Source organism: Meriones unguiculatus, chromosome 11 (genome assembly GCF_030254825.1).
Source record: "Meriones unguiculatus strain TT.TT164.6M chromosome 11, Bangor_MerUng_6.1, whole genome shotgun sequence".
Taxonomy (NCBI): Eukaryota; Metazoa; Chordata; class Mammalia; order Rodentia; family Muridae; genus Meriones; species Meriones unguiculatus.
This window is the reverse complement of record NC_083359.1, coordinates 87051522-87071798: the sequence shown is the minus strand read 5'-3', so window position 1 is coordinate 87071798 and position 20277 is coordinate 87051522. Positions and strand designations below refer to the sequence as shown.

General features: G+C 48.8%; 1 protein-coding gene across 1 annotated transcript in view; it reads left to right on the top strand.

The window, feature by feature from the left end:
- Positions 1–19988, top strand: part of Styxl2 (serine/threonine/tyrosine interacting like 2) — a 30614-nt gene extending 10626 nt beyond the window's left edge. Inside the window, 5 exon segments of the mRNA XM_021652186.2 lie at positions 5952–6046; positions 7733–7964; positions 9588–9805; positions 15041–16433; positions 16435–19988. Of these exon segments, the coding sequence (XP_021507861.2) occupies positions 5952–6046; positions 7733–7964; positions 9588–9805; positions 15041–16433; positions 16435–17755 (3259 nt within the window). The 3' untranslated portion in view covers positions 17756–19988.
- The last annotated feature ends 289 nt before the right edge of the window (positions 19989–20277 follow it).

Genomic DNA, 20277 nt, shown 5'->3' with positions numbered 1-20277 from the left:
AAATAATGTTATTAATAAATAATTAATAGAACTCCCTGAATAAATATTGTTGACATGGAAACATGACTCATACTATTATAAAAATTTTAATGCTGGCCGTGGCTTCGTGAAATGCATGTATTTGGGAACCAAGACTGCCATAGCACTGGGCTCAGACTCACCGCAAATCTAGTACACAGGCCGGGGTTGCCTGTTCCCATATTGGAGGTATTTTATTATTACTTCACACCCACACGTACATGGGTCTGTTTATGACACCGATTAGGTTCAGCATTATTAAGGAATGCCTTAGTCTGTGCCCAAACTCACCTCTTAGCCCTTGGGATAACATTGCTTCCATTATCTAGTTGTGCTTCACATTTAAGAACTTAGATAATGATTTTATTTTAATCCTTGGATAAGACTTACCAGCTAATGTGTTTCTTGTGATTTTTGCTGCAATGGTCAGGAAGGCTGGAGGATCCATCACTCTGGGGCTTGCTGTGCACTGGAAAACTCAGCAGGGACTGTTAACCAGTGGCCCTTTTAAAGTGATAGCTGGGGGTAGCCAAACTCCTAATGTGATACTGTGGGACTTTTTCTAGATGTCTACTCATGCCAGATAGGGGTAGCAGATCAAAGTAAAGATACCATTAAAGTCCAACTTGGGGAATCAGTGAGGTTATTGGGATTACTTACAGGAACAGGGGTGAGGGGTTATTTATAAGACCAGCTGCATGTCATTCCAACATGGATGATAACTTGTCAAAGATGCAATCCTGGAGCTCTCTGCACAAAGGGCAGGCTTTCTCTATAGTCTGGAGAAGCTTTTCTCCGTGACAACTTTATTAGTTCTATAACCCTGTGGAGGGATCTTGTGCATCTTTTAAATTTCAGGACCTTCCTGAGACTTGTAAATTATTTACTTTCTGAATGGTAAGGAGCCTTCTTCCTTCCTCCAGAAGGGATTGTTTTAATGCAGAGGAAATTGCCACATATGATAGCTTAGGACTCCCCAGGAGAATGCCATAATACAGGAAGGAGAAGAAGCCTTAAGACATGGGCTCATAGTCTGGCAAGGTAGCTGGCTAGAGTAACCAGATGAGCCACCACTTTGTCCCCAAGAAAGATCAAAACCAAAGACTAAATCACTGCTATTTCACTGGAATATTCAGGTGGGGGGAGGAGTGCTGTCATGCAGACAGAATGGATAAAAGCACAGTAACTACAGACAGCTTGATTTTTTTTTTTAATGGAATAAAGTGTCTTGTAGAAAGTCACCTGCTGCCCAGTTTAACCCAAATGACCTGAAGATAATGCTTCCCAATGGGGAAAGAATGGCTGGTTGTTGAGGTGAGCCTTAGAATCTGTAAAACCTGGCCTCAGAAGGGCAGAGAGCACACAGGGTTAGAGCACATCCGTAAGGTAGGTTTTGCATTTGGCTCACTGTTGGGGCTTCACACTCGGCAAATACTAGATCATTTGTAGATCTTGTTGCTGGTTGTTGCATGTGCCATGTTTCCTTAAATGCTACTGAGGACAAATTCAGCATGTGAGTCAGAAAATATGCATTGCACATTTGCTGTATGCCAAACCAAACATTGTCTAGATTCTGTAACACAGTGCTCAACAGAATGCCCAGCCTTATTCCCTCCCTCGTGCAGAGCACGGACTAGCACTGGGGACAGATACTTAGGGACATATTTCAAAAACAAGTATGAAGTTTCGTTTGATAGAATGCCACAAAGGAAAGGAGTATGATGTAAGCCTAGGAAGGACTTCCCTGAAGAAGAAATGGTTGAACTGAGACCCAAAAAGAGGAGAAGACGGGGCACCCGTGCTTCCAAAATAGGTTTCTGCCAAGTCACACGGCAGAAGGAAACTCTGTGAAGACTAGAGTACCAGACAGGAGTAGAGACGCTTAGGTTGGACAGGGCAGAAGGAAACTCTGTGAAGACTAGAGTACCAGACAGGAGTAGAGACGCTTAGGTTGGACAGAAGGCCAAAGATCAGGACCTTAGAGACCGTGAGTTTTGATCCCCATGACAGGATGCAGACACTGTGCCCAATGCCTGGCATAATCCTGCCAGCCAGGCATCTGTTTGTCAGTTTTTACCATTTTCCACGTACTACCCACTCACCCAGTCAGTCACCATTCATCACCTTCCACATGCTGGAGACAGGGGTAAAATGACTGCTTAACCTGTACCTACTTCACCCTGTGCTGTTTTTCATTATTTTTCCCAAGTAATGAGATTTCTAAGGACTTCTCTAGTTCTCTCGTGCAATAGTAATATCCACAACCACTTCCCTCCGGTAGTAGTAACTTTTTTCCTTGCTGATACCCTCTCTCCCTTGGGATAGCAGACCCATGGTGCAGCAGACTGGGCTGGAGGGAGGGAAGTTGAGCTGGGGCCAGTGGGTGCCATGCAGGGCCCTGGTCAGAAGTGAGTGTGCTGACAAAGAACGCAGATCCAGGAACAGCTTCAGAGAGCTGGTTCCCTTTATTGTGCGGGAGGAAAAGGGAGTGTTTATGGCCCTGGAGAGGTGAGCAGGGTCTCTGGGACAGGATTTGTATGGACATGTACATTGGGCCAGGATAGAGGTGTTGGAAGATATTTCATGTGCATATTCAGGGACTGTAGGGAGTTTGGGGGGGACTTTATAAGGTCAAACAAGGAGCGAGGCCTGATAGCCATCAGGGTAGTAAATCCTTACTAGCATTGATAGTGGGTCAGCCGACTTTCTGGCACCAGGTACACCAGGTTGGGAGAGGGAAGGGAGCCAATGCCTACCATCCTCATGTAAGGCATTCCAGGCTGAAGCTCTCCTAGACCCTTCCTCCATTAATCCCGGGCTATTATGGTCCCACATCTAAATAACTAAAGAGAACAAGGTTGATTTGGGTACACAGTTTCAAGAGATTATAGCACACCATGGCAGGGAAGATGGTGATGGGAAAGGCTCCGTCCTTGGAGGTGGGAGTATGTGATAGTGGCCCCTCCCTTGTATCCAACCAGGAAACAGAGAGAGAGAGAGGTCCAAACTAGAGACAAGTGTCACCTTCAAGGCCAGTGAGTGACTCACTCTGCCACACAGCCCAAAGTTCCAGAACTTCCAAAAACAGTGCCACCAGCTAGGAGCCTGTTAGGGATGATTCATATTCAAAGCACAGTGTTCTGTCTCTGGTCATCACAGGATTATGGCCACCACAGTCTGAATAGTCCCAACAGGGTTCAATAGCCCAAAGTCTTTCTGAAACTCAAGGCAAAGTTGTAGTTGTGATAACTACACCAGGCTCTCTCGAACCATGGCTACAGTGGCCTCTGAATGCTTGAGTGGCTGAACCAGGGGGAAATACTTCCCTGATGAAGGAAACCTAAAGGCTCTCTCTGTTGAGATCTCCTTTGTTATTCCTGCTTAAATCAAAGTCTTTGAAGGGCCTCACTCTCATGACACCTTCCCCATGAAAACAAGTATTTTCCCTGCCATTTTACCAGCCCCTCTGAGAGCTGCCACAACTTTGTCCACGGCGTTTGCCTTATCTTAACCTTTTAATTTGTTCACACTTCTATCTTCATCAGGTTGCACGTTTTTCAAGTCTTTCTGCCCCAGCTTTTGCTGTAAATGTTCACTGTAAATCTGACCCACATCAGTAAACAAAAACCGTGCCATAGCCCGCATGTTCTGCTGTCTCAAAATGACTTTCTGAAACTCAAAATGTCTTTCTGTCTCAAAATGACTGTGTCAGAGTAATTAGACCACTGCTTTTTAATTCACAGTTTCAGGCCCTGGACAGAAATGCACCCAGATTCCTTTCTGGAATGTAATGTATGTGACCTCTAACCCAGTCCCCAATAGTCTCTGCTCTCATCTGAAACCTCATGAGCAGAGTTCTCATTGTCCTCATTTCTCTCAGCATTCTAGTGTTCTGAGCCCCAACCAGTCTCACCCATTAAGCTCCCACAGCACTAAGAGTTTTGTTAGTTCACAGTACATATCTTAAGCCAGTTGCAAAGGCCATATGGCCAGGTTTAATCATAGGAATCATGTCATCATATTGATACCAATTTTCTATATTACTTCCTTTTTATCATTGTGACAAAATAATTGACAGATCGACTTAAGAGAAGAGGCTTTGTTTTGGCTTATGGTTTTGGAGAGATGACAATCTATCATGACAGGGAGAGCATTAGAAACAGGAACTGCTCCATCCTTGGTCATGAGGGCATACAGAGATAGTTCCCCATCATTGACCAGGAAACAAAGGGCGTTATGTCCACAACCTGAGGTATGTACAACCTTCAGGTCCTTTCACCAGGTAAGCCCCGTGTTGCAAAAGTCCCATGACTTTCCAAAACAGCATCATCAAGTGGGGACCAACTGTCCAAACATGTGAACCTCTGGGGACATCTGACTTTCACATGGTGACTCTGAAGCTGTGAATATTTGGAAATGCACTTTCTGTTCATAAGGAACGCTTGGGGCTAAAATAGGGATGACCTCAGTGACCCATTGCCGCTTTGGTTGGAAAGCCCTCAGGAACTATGGGTTATTGATGCCACGGTGTGCTGTTCTCCAGGCTGTATAGGCAGATCTGGCCACACACTCGGTAGAGCCACAGGCTTCCCCTTTCCTTTAGGAACTCATCCTTCCTAAAGGAAGAACTGTTTACCTGACATTGAGCACACTAGACTCCCGAGAATATACTCTGGTGTCACAGGTACTTACGAGAGTTTTTCTGGTACTCAATTCAATTTCATTCCGTTCCAGCCTATCTCAAATGTGCTCTGTTCAGTGCAGCTAGATTCTGCCCAGCTCAGCTTTACTCAGCTCGGGCCCATCCCTCTATGCATGCTCTCACAGTATTCCTTAAAGTGCCTTCCTATGTCCGCGTCTGCAGGGGGGCTGGGAACCCAGCGGGGATTGCCTTCTCTGAGGTGCTCATCTCACAGTGGCAACCTCAATGGCACCAGTGTGCTGTGCCAAAGTCCAGACTGGGCCTGGAGCAGTACTGCCCCGGGCTGCATCTTCACTCCGCCATTTGGACAATATTCTTGACTCTCTGATCACGTTTCTTCATCTATAAAACAAGAGCAGCAGTTCACTATCCGGTGGGACATTTGTCAGGACTGCCTTTCCAGCAGGCACTCAGAACGGCTACCCACGGATAGCAATTCTTTGTAAGTCACTCTGTTTCTAAAGGTAAGGCTACGTGAGTGAGGAAACCCAGTGTTCACCGATACCTGGAAGACAGAACCCAACGAGGGTGGGGTTCACTGGTGAACAGAGGTCCTAACCTTTGCTCTATCCTTACTCTCCATGCTCCTCAGTGCTCCTTTTCATGCCTCCACTGAACTGCTTTTGAGGAACAGCTTTGATATTTACCATGTTACTTTATTGATTCCTTGGTCTCGGCCTGGCTCTTGATCCTTTGAGCTCAGAATCACGACCTGCGATCCGAGCCGCTCCGGTGGCTTTTCACTTCACATGCATTGTCCACCCTTATCCTTATGAGCAAGAGGTATTGGGGACGGAGGGGACAGTGGCAGCCTGTCCAGCCCTCTAATCACTCGGGACCCTACAGGGCCACAGTTGGTGACACTGTTAATAGAACTGGTGGCAAAAGCAGGGAGGAGGCGGGAGGTGAACATTAGCACTCGGAAGAGAGTGGACTTTTAAGGTCAGCCCTGCAGCTGTAGGCGTCTACCCTTCTTCCTACAGTCCAGACTACCCCACCATTTCACGCCAACCCAGACTCAGCTGTTAGCTCAGACAGGAACATCAGTGGGCACCATGCTACAGCATGCCCGTCCCTCAGCGTTCCTGGGCTCTCCAAACGCAGTGCAAGTTCCCAGCCCCCGGCTCGTTGTTTTCCATGCACAGCTAAAACCAGAACTGATTTCTGCTGTCGGGATGCCTCCACGCACATGCTTCTGGGGTTCTCACCCACGTGTGTCCTTCTCTCTCAGGTACTCCGTGGTCTCAGAAGCAGAAACTGAAAGCATTTTCATGGAACCCATCCATCTCTCCTCAGCTGTCGCTGCCAAACAGATCATCAATGAAGGTAACACAACTGACACCCGAGTGAGCAAAGGGAGGGCCCACGAGCCAACTGAAGACCCTGGCAGAGGACCCGATGGAAGGGGCAGGCAGGCATGCTTGTCCAGTGCTACCCATCGCCTTGAGGAAAGCAGATCTGACAGGGACAGTTGTGCCAAATGCACTTGAATAACCTTGATGGTTATTCAACCATTTTTACAACGCAAAAATCATCACACTCCATGTGAACGGTTCTCTAGCCCATAGTCATGGAAAAAACTGGCTCCACTCTGACCCCAGAGCTGTCCATTCTGGTTTTCATTTGTTTGTTTGTTAACTTCAGGGGTTCTGAGTAGGGGAGGGTATGAAGGGCTTGTGGTCGACACAAACCTAAAAGCCCAAGAAATTTATAGGAATAAGGAGTACCCAGGGAGTTCTGTGCAAAAAGATGTTTACATTTAGATTGTTTCTGTTCTGCTTAAGCATAGTTTTCAATCTGCCTTTAAAAGCTGATGCAGTGGGGCCAGTGAAACGGATCCGTGGGTGGGGATGTTTGCCATGAGGGCTGATGACCTGAGTTTCATCCTCTGATCTCACATGGTGGAAAGAGAGAACCGACTCCCACAGCTGTCCTTTGATTCCTGCCCGTACACCATGGTATATATGCCTGCCCCCCCCCACAGTAACTAGTTACTTTAAAATTTAAATTGATAAGGTGGGTTGGCATGAGGAAGATTAGAGGGAAGTAGGGTGGGTGGTGATGCTCACATTTACACTGTAATTTTTGCGGCAGACAACGTACTGTATTTCACTCTAGGATACTCAACCCTGATTGAAAAGTGTAGGGCTTGGTTTTGTGTTGTTTCCTAGGAAGTTTGGGCCAATTGCCTTTCACAACTGTACTCCTTCCTGGTCTCCTTTGGCTTCTCCAGGTGATCTGCCTTACTTCTGATGGGATTGGCCAGGGGAAGGCAGCATTACTGGTGACAGAGGGCTCAGGTGGTTGAAACTGGAGCTCCTTTAGAGTATGAGTTTTCTGACATTTTCTCAGCAAGACCCTGGGTCCTAGCTTGAGACAGTCTCAGGAAAGCAAACTTTCCACCCTCCTGGGAGTGAGGAGGTGAGAACTGTGGGGAGACAAGAACCGCAGGCAGAGAGGTGAAAGCCGCAGGCTCTTGGCTTTCGCGCAGGGAAGCAGACAATGCATAAAACAAATAGGTCAATTAGGTGTATGTCAGAAGATAATGTCTCATAACTGACTGATGAAAATTTAACTTTTCCTGGGAGTATTTGCATTCCAGATGTAATAGGGTGGAACTTTGTTAGCAAAACGCACCATTCACTCATTTAGTAACTACTTAGGACCATCCACGCTGTACTGAGCACAGTGGGATTTAAGACAGGAATCAGGCACACTGTGAGAACTCAAACACTTAGGTTTAAAAACTATCAGCCAGCTTTACAGACAAAGAAGTGAAGAGAGACAACCGGTTTGATTCCCCCCCACCCCATCACCCACCTGCAGCGGCTACTGACCACAAGGTCAATGCCACGGTCCTGAGTCAGAATTAAGTCCTTCCTGGCAGATCTTCCCAGTATTTCATCCATGCCAGGGTCCTGGGAGCACTCTGGCTAAGACAGACTTTCCCAAAGGACAGAGAAAGCTGTGGTGTTCCTAACTCTTCTATACAAATGTCACCTGTCCCCCTAGAACTCAAGCCTCGAGGTCTCAGAACAGACACCGAGTGTCCAGGCATGCTGGAATCCGCCGAACAGCTGCTGGTGGAAGACCTGTACAACCGTGTCAGGGAGAAGATGGACGACAAGAGCCTGTTCAACACCCCCTGTGTGCTGGACCTGCAGCGGGCGCTGATCCAGGACCGGCAAGAGGCCCCTCGGAATGAGGTGGATGAGGTCTGGCCCAACGTCTTTATTGCCGAGAAGTGAGTGTGATCGCGGGGAGATACGGCCCTCTTGCCCTTCTCCTGGGCTAATGCCTGAGGTGAAACTCCTCTACCTCACCAAAGGCCCCCTAGTTCCTCCCATCAAATGGCACCCACCTGACCGATGACTCGGGCACACAAAGATCCCCAGACAGAATGAGCACTCATCCTCCTCCTTCCCCTTGGTGCTCCCCAGCACAGCCTTGCCCTTCGGGGTGTCTTCCTGACATAGGTGCTTGACAGCTCCATCCTTTCTTTCACCCTACCGCTTCTCTAGTAACTAGAGAAGGGGACACTAACACCTTCTAACAATATCAACACGCGTAGGCGCACACGTGCACATTCTTGTAAGCTTCAGGTTAGAAAGAGACGCGATAGAATGTTAATAGTACCTGAGAGGCGGTTTTGCTTTCTTCTTTGGGATTCTTCTGAAATATACAGGTCTCCCAGACATTGTTTTCATAATCACAAAACCCAGTTTTAAGTTAATCAGTGGTTTCTGAAGTGAAAGCAAAAAAGAGCTCCCACATTCCATTTCTTCAGGGTCTTGTCGGTACATAGCTGGAACCAGCACGCTGTGTTGTGAAACTAATTTTTGCTGATTCACTGGATACTTAATGAGATATCTTCCTGATGTGATTACCCTCAGATCCAGACTTGAGGGACAGAGGTTAGGGCTCTGGGACAGGAATGTAGAAAAAGGCGTTGGATACTTCATCATGGAGTGATCATCTGCCCAGAACCTGATTCCCAGATCATCACATCCTAAGCGACCTTCATCTAGATGTGCAGGTCCAGAAGCGTTTATTCCGTGGTCTCCAGACATCTGGAGACATCCCCAGCTAAAGGCCTCTGCAGTTCTTTGAGCAAAGCTCTCCTCGGGGGCTCTTCAAATTGAGCTACACTTACTCAGTTACAAAAGCAAGGCCCTGAACAGTCGTCCTTGCTTGGTCTTTTTCTCCTTTCAAGCCTTGGGTAAAAGCTCTTGAATTCATTTTTATAATCTTCAAACAGGAACAAAAGTACCTGCCCTTTCCCCCTCTTCAGTCTATGATAAGGATGAAATAAAATAATGTGCTCGAGGGGAATCTGGAAGAGTTCAGCACGTGATGGCCGGGTACAAGACTTCAAATTTATTTTCTTTTACGTCTTTTTAGCATTTTATTTTGAATACTTTGCATGCATGTTTTGCATGCAGGTACATCTATGGTCCACATGCGTGCTTGAGGCTAGAAGAGGGCGCTGGAGCTCCTGGACTGGAGGAGCAGATGGTTGTGAGCCACCATGTGGGTGCTGGGAACAAAATCCGGGTCCCCTGAAGAGCAGCAGTGCTCTTTATCACTGAGCCGTCTCTCTAGACCCCTGACTTTACTTTTTATGCCACCTTTATGCTTTGATGCATGAACACTTCCAAAATGTATTAGTCTTCTCCTCCTCCCCTGCCGTTCCCCTACCTGCCTCTTTTCCAACTTGATGTAGCCCAAAGCATTGGCCCCTCTTTATTAAAGGGATTATCAGCAATGAGCCCCAGGCTTCCAGGGGCATAGCGGGTGCTCCCCATCACGAGGGCAATAAACCTTTCTAGCGCTGAGTCTGGCAATTGTGTCCTGCCTCTTCCTCCAGGAGTGTGGCTGTGAACAAGGGGAGGCTCAAAAGGCTGGGAATCACCCACATCCTGAATGCTGCACACGGCACAGGCGTTTACACCGGCTCTGAATTCTACACCGGCCTGGAGATCCAGTACCTGGGGGTGGAAGTGGATGACTTCCCGGAGGTGGACATCTCCCAGCATTTCCGGAAGGCAGCTGAGTTCCTTGATGAAGCACTGCTGACCTATCGAGGTGAGTGGCTCCTGCGGGTTCTGAGCTGTTGGAAATCCTCCACTGGAGAGGCCGGGTGGGGAAATATTACAAAAAGCTCCTGATTGCCTGGAGGAAGGCTGCCTTCGTGTGGTTGTTTCCTCTGAGAAAGGAAAGAGGGATCATTCATCCAGCGGGCAATTATTAAGGGCCAATTGTGCGGTGGGTCCTGAACTGTTGTGAGGTGCAGTGAGTGTGACATTAGGCAATGAGGGGAAGGAAGATTAAAGAAGGAAGGAAGGAGGAAAAAGGAGGTGGAGGAGAAGGAAGGAAGAAGAGGAGGGAGTGAGGGAAGGCAGCCATGGTGAACGCAGGGCAGAAAGTAACTAGGGCGACACACTGGAGAGTCAGGCTCACTCCCCGAGGGTGCTGGGGAAGACCTGACTAAGAGGAGGGCACCGACTCCATGGGGAAGAGGCACCGATCAGGAGGAAAGCCTTGGTTAAGGGGACAGCTAGTGCAAAAGCCCCGAGGTTGATGTTCCATAATCAAAAGACTGGGCTGAGTTAGCCAGTGTCGGAGGCAGCCAATGGGGATGCAAGAATGCCATGGGCACGAGAGGACTCTGGGGTGACCTGGGAGTCATTCCCTCCACCTTAGAGAATGGTCAAGGGGGAGGGGATGGAGCAGGGCTGTGGTGTGGTGTGAGGCATTGTGAGAATAGGCCAGAGTCCAGAGGAGGCCCATGGGGTCTGTACGCTCCTCCGTGATAGCTTTATGCCCTTGCAAAAACCACAGCTGGGCAGTAAAAGTGCAGGATGTGCTGTCCAGAGGCCTGTCCCTCCTGGAGCACATGATTAGCTAGGTTTATACTTGGACCATTTTTCTCACCCCAGGAAGCACACTGTCCTCTATTTAACTAATGCTAATGTTACTCTGAGGAATAAAAAACTTAGAAACGAGCTTATGTAGCATCTACCTGCCCTATGACAAATATTTTATGAAAGTTATTGCCATCATCATAAGAAATAATACTGTTAATGATTCCTGGAAAGGGCATTGACACCCCTCCCCCCATGACCAGAACTAGTAGCTTCTAACAGAAAATACCCACTGGCACAGAACATGTGTATGTGTGTAAATTTTATTACACACAAACACACATACACACACACACACATTCATGCACACATGCATGTATACACACACAGAGGTTCTTTTTTTTTATGCTTTAAAATCTTGGAACTGGGCTTGATGGTACACACTTTGATCCCAGCACTCAAGGACTCAGAGGGAGGCAGATCTCTGTGAGGTTGAGGCCAGCCTGGTCTACAAAGAGAGTCCAGGTCAGCCAAGGCTACACAGAGAAACCCTATCTCAAATAAACAAATAAAAATTCCAGGATTTTTGTTTGTTCATTTTAGAGCCAACATCTCACTCTGTAGCCTGGACTGTATTATAACTCATTATAGGCTGGCCTTCAACTTGAGGCAATCCTCCTGCCTCAGCCTCTTATACACCAGGATTACACACACAAGCTACACATCCAGCATAAGCTTACTTTAAAAAGAAAAAAAAAATTCAGGCCTCTTCAGCAATGTGGGATTGAGTGTGTCCATGTCTGAGGGAGGTGCTAGCCAGTCTCAGGACTCCTGGTTTCTGTTTCCTTTCTCCTTCTCTGTCAGACAGGAAGGATGCCATTAGCTAGTCGTCTGCTTCAGTCCCATCTCCAAATTCCCTGGAGGGTGTGTCTGGTAGACTCTGGTCCTTTGTCTCCCTAATGTGATGGCTTCTGGGAAAGGGCAGGATTTGGGGGGGGGGGTGTAGAGAGGTACGTTCAGGAGAAAGGGGGAGTATGAGTTGGGAGGATACCGTTCCAATACACTGTTTTTAAAGGCACGCTGACGGGTAGAGAAGGGGCGGACACAGTCTTGCTCAGGCCCAGCACTGTCTCTAGTAGCACTCTTTAATGTCTGAAACAGGGCCTTATCCAGATGGGCCTTCCACCCACCCATCAGCCCAGTTGCTAAACAAATCGATGACTGTGTACATTGGCCATCTTCCTGGAGCCATTTTATTGATGGAAAGTTTTCATCCTGTCAGTGGTGGCAGAGACAGAGGAGCAGCTCCATACTGTCACCCACATCAGCCTGAGGGGTTCCCTTAATCTTTTGGGGACCTTCACTGAGGTAAAACCAGATCCCTGACACAAAAGAGTTTCAGGATGAGCCGGTATGGAACAGACTTGGTGTTTATTAAAAAGACATTTTTAACACGCTTCAAAACAGAGGTTGGCAGAAAGAGGAGAGCTTAAGAATAAAGCAAGGCATCCCAGAGAGCATGGGCACTGGTAGGACTCAGAAGCAATGAGCTCTGAGGGATTGCTAGCCTGAGCAAGATCACAGGGTTTTTTCTAAGAAGGACCCAGCAGGATTGCTGTTGACAAGGTAAAAAACTCTAGCTCCTGGGGATGCAGGGACTTACCTGGCTTCACTATAAACAAAGTTAATAGGCTTGTTTGAGATCCCCAGAAAAATGTCTGGGAGAGGAATGAAGCCTGTCTGTGGTCATACACATTCAGGCCTCAAACCTATGTCACTGCTGTTTTTAACAAAATGGCTGCCAGGTGTGGAGGCACACACCTTTAATCTCAGCACTCAGGGAGGCAGAGGCAGGTGGATCAATGTGAGTTCGAGGCCAGCCTGGTCTACAAAGGGAGTCTAGGACAGCCAGGGCTACACAGAGAAACTCTGTCTCAAAAAACAAAACAGCAACAAAAACAAAACAAAAAAGAAAGAAAACACCCCATATGACATATGAAAGTAACATTACCATTATGAGGGCAGTTTTCCAAGCACCGTAACACAGTGCTGGAGTTCTTGATCTCCACTGGTGGCTTCGAGGAGGGCTCATTTCCATCCCCTTGTCTCCATAACTTTCCCATTTTGCTTCAAGAGCATGGTTTTACTTCACTACAGAGGCTGGCCCCTGGAGTTGTGCGCAGTGCCTCTTCCCTGGTGCCTTGGAGTAAACCAGGTCCTCTCAAATGCTGCACAAGCTCTGTCCCTTCAGTGCTGCCCTGTCCCCTGAGGGCTCCCCTTGCCTGGGCCCTGCACATAACAGAGAAAAAACCCTGTTCTTCCTTGGATGAAGTGAGTGTAAGCCATCAAGCCCACTCACCCTGCCTCTCTTTGTCCTCCAAGCTGCTTCCCTGAGGTTCTGCACAGGAATTCTAGGAGGAATGAGCGTAGGGTATGAAGGCTTGCCCCGCTTACCCCAACTCCAAACCTGCTTTTTGCCAGATTTAGTATCAACAGGACTCAATTCTCCTATGAGGAAGACTTGGCAGTAATGTCCTGAAAGTGAGCTGGCCTGTCAAGGGATAAGTGTGGGATCTTGATGTGAACCTACATCAAGCTGGTTAAGAAAAGGTCCTTGGTGAGGCACAGGTGTGGCAGGAAGGGCTAGAACGGGAAATTGAGGCCTTTATTATTTTGACTCTGCTCACTTACCTCCCTCCAGTGGCTGCTGACTCCTGGCAATAGCAGCATTGCTGGGCCCTGGTCCTTTCAAGTCTCAGGCTCTGACCTCCTCCATGACAAAGACATGGCCTCAGAGGCGCAAAAAAACCCATAATAATAAAAGAATCATCCCCTATTCATATTATCAGATAGGACTCCTGCCGATTTAGCAAACGTCTCCAAAGGCTGTTGGCAAATAGATTGATGACAGCCAGGAAGAAGGTCTCCAGGGATCCCAGGCTGCATTTTAAACAGCCATTAGAATGAAGAGACTGACAGAGTGTCTGTCACATTTATGAAAGATGCAAAGCAGAAGGAGAGGCCAGGGGACAACGTGTCTGCTGAATGGTACAGCTGAGACTTTCGGGAGCGTCTTCGGACTGGAAGAACAGCCTGCACGGACCGAAAGTACCCGTGGGGGTTTGTGATGTTCTCTTTTATGCTTAAAACATACCACAAGTGGAGATGCATGACTTAGTAGCAGGTGGATTTTTTTTTTAAGTTTTATAGACTTCAGTAGAGATAGAAGAATTTAAGATCACTCCTTGATCTGTCTGTCCATACTGCAAACAACGCTATGATTTAAACGGTCTGCCTGCCCCCTCCCAGGCTTTCCTGACCTGAGAATTAGGTCCCAGTTTTTTGAGATGATAAGAGGGTGAGAACCTGATCCAACTATTAGGATCTGAAGATGCAGATGATGAGGGATGATGAGGGTGAGACTGGGTCATTGGGGTGGGGACCTCGAGTTTTGATCCTAGTAGCTATTTAAGAGGCAGAGATGAGGACACACACACAATTGCTGTCTTCTACCCTCTGATGCTTTCCACCACCTGAGGACTCCACCAGCAGGAAGGTTGTCATTATGATACAGCCTCTAGATGATTTGCGCCTTCAGAATCACAAGGAAAAAACACAAGACCTTATTTTCTTTATAAAGTTACCTGCCAAAGTGATTAGCACAGATGGTGTAAGTGAAGGCTACATGTCCAAGTAACAAGGGGACTGACCTACTCTATGTGAGTTGTCTAAACTGGAAATATCTTGTTCTATCCTGGAAACAAATTCCCTCATGGGGGGGGGACCTAACCTAATATTTCAATGTTTTTGATTTAATGTTTGGAAAAGGATGGCTATAGTCAGGAAGAGAGTGCTTAAAAAGACTCAGATTAGCCAGAAAGAAAAACAAAACAGATACAACAGTGATCTCTGTAAGAGCCTTTGTACAAAGGGTCTGGTTCATACAAATGCATTTGTTGTTGATTGCAGGATAGCCCCGTAGAAGCACTGGGTGCCTATTTGCTTTATGCTTTACCTTCATGTATGGAAGGATTCTCCAAAATTTAGATGGCCCCCTGTGGAGGGAAGAGTGTGTGTCTGTGGACCTGAGACCTTGCATGCTGTTAGCATCCTGCGAAGGCCAGATGCTAGGAATATGGCATCCATAATGCTGTAAAGGGGAGTTTCCAGTTTTTTGCCCCTGTCTTCTGCCTCCCAACATCCTTGATTTCTCCTAAGATGAGGAAGAGTTTGTGGGAAGAAAGTAGAAATGAGCCCCAGTGTTTCAGAAGTGACAACAGTGGGGACGCTCTGTCCGATGTCTGTGGGACCAGTCCCTATGTGACTTGAGCATGGGGAAACGCCAGAATCAAAGCAAACGCATAAAGTTCAACACATCAAAACAGACCTCTAGAAGGACACCGTGAGGAAGCCATGAAACTGTGTCATTATCTCTTGTATTTGTTTCCTCTTTTAGGAAAAGTCCTGGTCAGCAGCGAGATGGGCATCAGTAGGTCAGCAGTACTGGTGGTCGCCTACCTGATGATCTTCCACAGCATGGCCATCCTGGAGGCCTTGATGACCGTGCGCAGAAAGCGGGCTATCTACCCCAATGACGGCTTCCTAAAACAGCTTCGGGAGCTCAACGAGAAACTGATGGAGGAGAGGGAGGAGGAGTATGGTGAGGAGGAGGGTGAGGAGGATGCCAGGAGCACACTGGGTGCTAGAGTAAATTCACTCATGGTGGAAGAAGAAGATGATGCCACCAGCCACCTGAGTGGCTCCTCCTTGGGGAAGGCCAGCCAGGTCTCCAAGCCAGTCACCCTCATTGATGAAGAGGAGGAGGAGAAGCTATATGAAGAGTGGAAGAAGGGGCAGGGCCTCCCCAAGGGCGAGGCTGCTCAGGGTCGAAAGGGTAGTTGCTCTACCTCCTCGGCCCAGGATGGGAATGACTGTGAGGATGAGGATGTAGAAAGGATAATCCAGGAGTGGCAGAGACGAAATGAGAGGTACCAAGCCAAAGTGCACCAACAGTGGAGTCGGGAGGAAGAAGAGGAGGAACAGAGGCCCTATGTCAGCAGAAGGCGCAGACACACCCTAAGCGAGAGCAGCGCCTCGGAGAGCGTGAGCAGCCAGGACATCCGGGTCTTGAAGCAGCAGCTGGAGAGGAGCAGCCAAAGCCGCAGTGGAAGACACCACTCTGACTCTGAGTCTACAGAGAGCACGTGGGACATGTGGAATGAGAGGCTGCTGGAGATCGAGAGGGAGGCTGCCAGGAAGTACCATTCCAAGAGCAGGCGGGAGGAGATGGATGCTGATTCAGAGGCAGGGAGCAGGGTCCGAGAGGATGACGAGGCGAGCGTGCTATCTGAGGCCAGCTCCTTCTACAACTTCTGCAGCAGGAACAAGGACAAGCTCACTGCCCTGGAAAGGTGGAAGATTAAGAGAATCCAGTTTGGATTTCACAAGAGAGACTCAGAGGTGGGAGATGGAGGCAGTGAGCACGGCACGGAAGAGCCAGCAGCGGAGAAGAACCTCTCTGATGTCAACCTGACAGCCTACCAGGCCTGGAAGCTGAAGCACCAGAAAAAGGTGGGCAATGAGAACAAAGAGGAGGTCGTGGAGATGAGCAAGGGAGAGGACGCAGCGTTGGCCAAGAAGAGACAACGGAGACTGGAGTTGCTGGAGAGAAGCCGGCAGACGCTGGAAGAGAGCCAGTCCATGGGAAGCTGGGAGGCCAACAGCTCAGCTGCCAGCGGGAGCATCCCTCTGTCTGCATTCTGGTCTGCAGCCCCCTCGGTCAGTGGAGATGGGGACACAGCGTCAGTGCTGAGCCATCACTCTCAACTGTCCCAGCCTGCAAGTAACATGGCCGCCACCCCCGCTGCCTAACCTGCCAGTGGGGCCCGGAGACACCATTTCCATTGCCAGTATCCAGAACTGGATTGCCAGCGTAGTCAATGAAACCCTCGCACAGAAGCAAAACGAAATGCTCCTGCTGTCCCGCTCGCCCTCGGTTGCCAGCGTGAAGGCGGCATCCGCAGCCAGCCTCCTGGGGGATGACCAGACCTCGGTGCTCAGCGCCCCCCTAAGTGGACGCTCTGACGTGCAGTCTGTGCTGTCCTCCAGCAGCTCGCTGACCTCCGGGGCTGGAGGCGGCGGAAACAGAGTGAGGGGGACCAGCAAGCCCCTCTACAGCCTCTTTGCTGACGACGTGGACCTAAAGGAGCTGGGCCGGAAGGAGAGAGAGATGCAGACGGAGCTGCAGGAGAAGATGTCTGAGTACAAAAGGGAGAAGCTGGCCTCCGACAGCAAGCGCAGCTCTCTCTTCAAGAAGAAGAAGGCCAAGGAGGACGAGGGCAGCAGCGCGGGGGACAGAGAGGAGGACACGGACAGCGCCATCGGGAGCTTCCGCTACTCCTCCCGCAGTAACTCCCAGAAGCCCGAGACAGACACCTCCTCCTCCCTGGCCGTCTCCGATCACTATGGAAACGGAGCCGGCAGCCGGAAGGAGACCGACATTAGCACGTGGCTCAGCGGCCTCCGGCCGGAAGGAAGGTCTCCTCCCCAAAGCGATTGGTCTGGAGGCTCCCGGGGGAGGTCCACCAGGTCGTCCCTGCTCCGCGAAACGGAATCTAAGTCGTGCAGTTACAAGTTCTCCAAGTCCCGGTCAGAGGAGCAGGACACCACCTTCCACGCGGCGGACGGCAACGCCGTGAGAAGCACCTCGCGCTTCTCATCTTCCGCCACCAAGGAGGCCAGGGAGATGCACAAGTTCTCCAGGTCCACGTTCAGCGAGACCTCCAGCTCCCGCGAGGGGAGCCCAGAACCCTATTTCTTCCGCCGGACCCCTGAGCCCTCCGATGGGGAAGAGTCGCCAGAGCCAAGGCGCCCAAACTGGGCCAGGCCCAGGGACTGGGAGGATGTGGAAGAGTCATCCAAGACAGACTTCGCTGAGTTTGGGGCCAAGAGGAAATTCACCCAGAGCTTCATGAGGTCTGAAGAGGAGGGAGAGAAAGAGAGGACGGAGAACAGAGAGGAAGGGAGGTTCGCTGCCGGCCGCCAGTCCCAGTTCCGGAGAAGCACAAACCGGCAAGAGGAAGAAGAAATGGACGACGAAGCCATCATTGCTGCCTGGAGACGGCGGCAAGAAGAAACCAGAACTAAACTGCAAAGGAGGCGGGAGGACTGAGCTGAAAAGGGCCCACACTGAAGGCAATGGGAACACAGGAAGAAGCTATTCAACTTGTCGCGGGGCTTGGGAACACTTTACCACAGCCTGCTAAGGGTTGAGCCGGGAGACAGCATCTTCCAGATGTGCAGAAATGCAAGTGTCCAAGCAGAAAGGGCCTGGGGAAGAGATAAGAGCCATCCACGTGAGGCCCAAATTCTGGACAGGCTGACCTCTAAGCTTTCGTGTTTCCCTTCTGTATTTGATAGTGTCCACTGCAGAGTGGAGCAGTCAGTCTACAAAACCGCTGAGGAAGACGGTGCTTGCAGATTGTGGCTCTGTTTGTAGAGGCTTTGCAGTGAGACCCAGGTAACCTATTCTGTAGTGGGTCTGACCGCTCCCTGCAAATGCTCGTCTGCCGGTGGGTCTGCATTAAATTAGTATCCTGTCAAATATTTCTTCACTCTGGTCATTTCTAACCCTGGTTGTTAGAGGAACCTCGTTTGAAAAGACACAACCAGGAGCCAGCCACACCTGTCTGCTATGTTCTGCGCTAAGGAGAACGATGAAGGATTTAGGCTATGATCCAGCCAGTGGCCATACTAGAAAGCTTTGGAGAGAAACAGAAGAAACATGCTTGCTCATGTGAGGTAGAGAGGATCCCCATAGAATAGCAATAAAACAAGCATGGAAGAGAGATGAAAAGATGCTCCATTCCAAGTGATGAGGACATGAGTTTTGAATGAGAGCCAGTGACCATTCTTGCTTCTAATTTACTGAAGGGTCAGTTAAGAATGCAGTGGATGACCTGCTTGATCCTTCTTTGAACTCTGTATGGGTTAGGTTGGTGAGGATTGTTTACTCTTCTTTCCAAGGCTCTTGTGTCTCTAAAGCACAGCCTTTATCAGTGAAGTTTCAGGATTTGAACTTGTGTCCCCCTGAATTAATGTGGAGCAAACGTTGAAAGCATGTGTCCTCTCATTTCACTCTGATGGGGAAGTATCTGCTACAGATGCCATCCATGGGACTCGTCCTTGAGGTTTCATTTTCTGAAGGGAAGAATGAAAGGATCATTATGTTTGTAGCTTTCCATAAAGAGCCATGCATGGCTCCAAGGCATCAACCATCAATAATTCCAGTTCCAGAACAAAGGTGGCAAAGAAATCATCACTGAGAGGAAAAAAGAGGGACCCACTGATGGGAGCAATAATAAGAAGAATCATGTGATCCATTTGTCTGAAGCTAAGTTTCATGGGACACAGAGCTCACACACCCTTTCTGTGTGTTAATTCAGCATCACACACTATAGTAGGCCCACAAGACAACACCAGGTTGGCAGAAAGGGGGCCAAACTAAACAGCACAAACTCAGAAGGGCGCAAAATGCCACCGGTGCCACTGGATTAATTCACCAGCCTTCACTCTCCTGCCTTAGCCACAGTTCATCTCCCTCCACTGACTGAAGGAGAAAGAAGCCTTGAGAAAAGTATTCAGCCCCTACCACATTCGCCCTATTCTCCCCTTTGCCTGCCTTCAGATCCACTCCCTGGTTTCTGAGCCTCAGTGGGCCACCCCATCATTCATAAAGATGCTACTCTAATTTAGCCCCCTGCAAGAAAGCTCATACTATCCATGTTATACATTCTGTCAGTCAGACAGTTCAGTGTCCCCCCTTCCCCGCCCCCCATCATTTATATGGGAAAGCATCTGATGTATGCACAGTCACCTGGTTATTTACCTTTGAGCTTCAGTTTTCTGAAGGGAGAAGTATCACTGAATGAGGTCCCCCGCCTTTCCACCAGGAACCAGTTACTTTGCATATCTCTGTATCTCTCTCTTTCTTGATCTTGCTCCAGAATACATAAATTAATTTCACTCATGTCAAGATAGGCAATGTGTTTTTAAATCAGAACTATTCCTAGTCATTCCCAATTCATATCTTGCTGAATGAATGTTGAGCACACATCTGAGCTGTATTGATTTCTAAATTGCCTATCTTTCTCCAGGCCTGAATGTAAGCCTGGGAGAAACGGACCTGGGGACAACCTGCACACCTCTGTTTGAGCCACAGGTTACAGGGGCAATGGTGGCCTGCAGGGGCCAACAGGAAGACCGGTTCAGCTCAGTGGAATAGTCCACCAGAAAAAGATCAGTGTCCAGCCTCCAAGGAAATGACTTTGCCTGCAGTGAACCCAGGGGTGACTGCTAGGGATCCTGTACTCAAAATTCTGAGAATTCAGCTTGTTCCTAGAGTCCAGAATACATTTTAGAAATCAAATCAATGAAAATTTCATTTGGTTTTTGATGAGCTTGACGAAATATCTGTGAAGTAAGACTCTAAACTGAGGCTGATCGGCAGTGACACTGTTTTAGTCTCTAAGTGACATTTAAAGGTAGAGATCAGTGAAAGTTCCCCACAGGAAACAGATGGTGAACCCAAAGAGATAGCTGGCAGGCTGGGAACTAAGACGTTACTAAATCTTCTGGTGCAAAAACCTGCTCATATGGGTGAAGGCTGAGGGAGCCAAGGAGTAGCCAGGTACC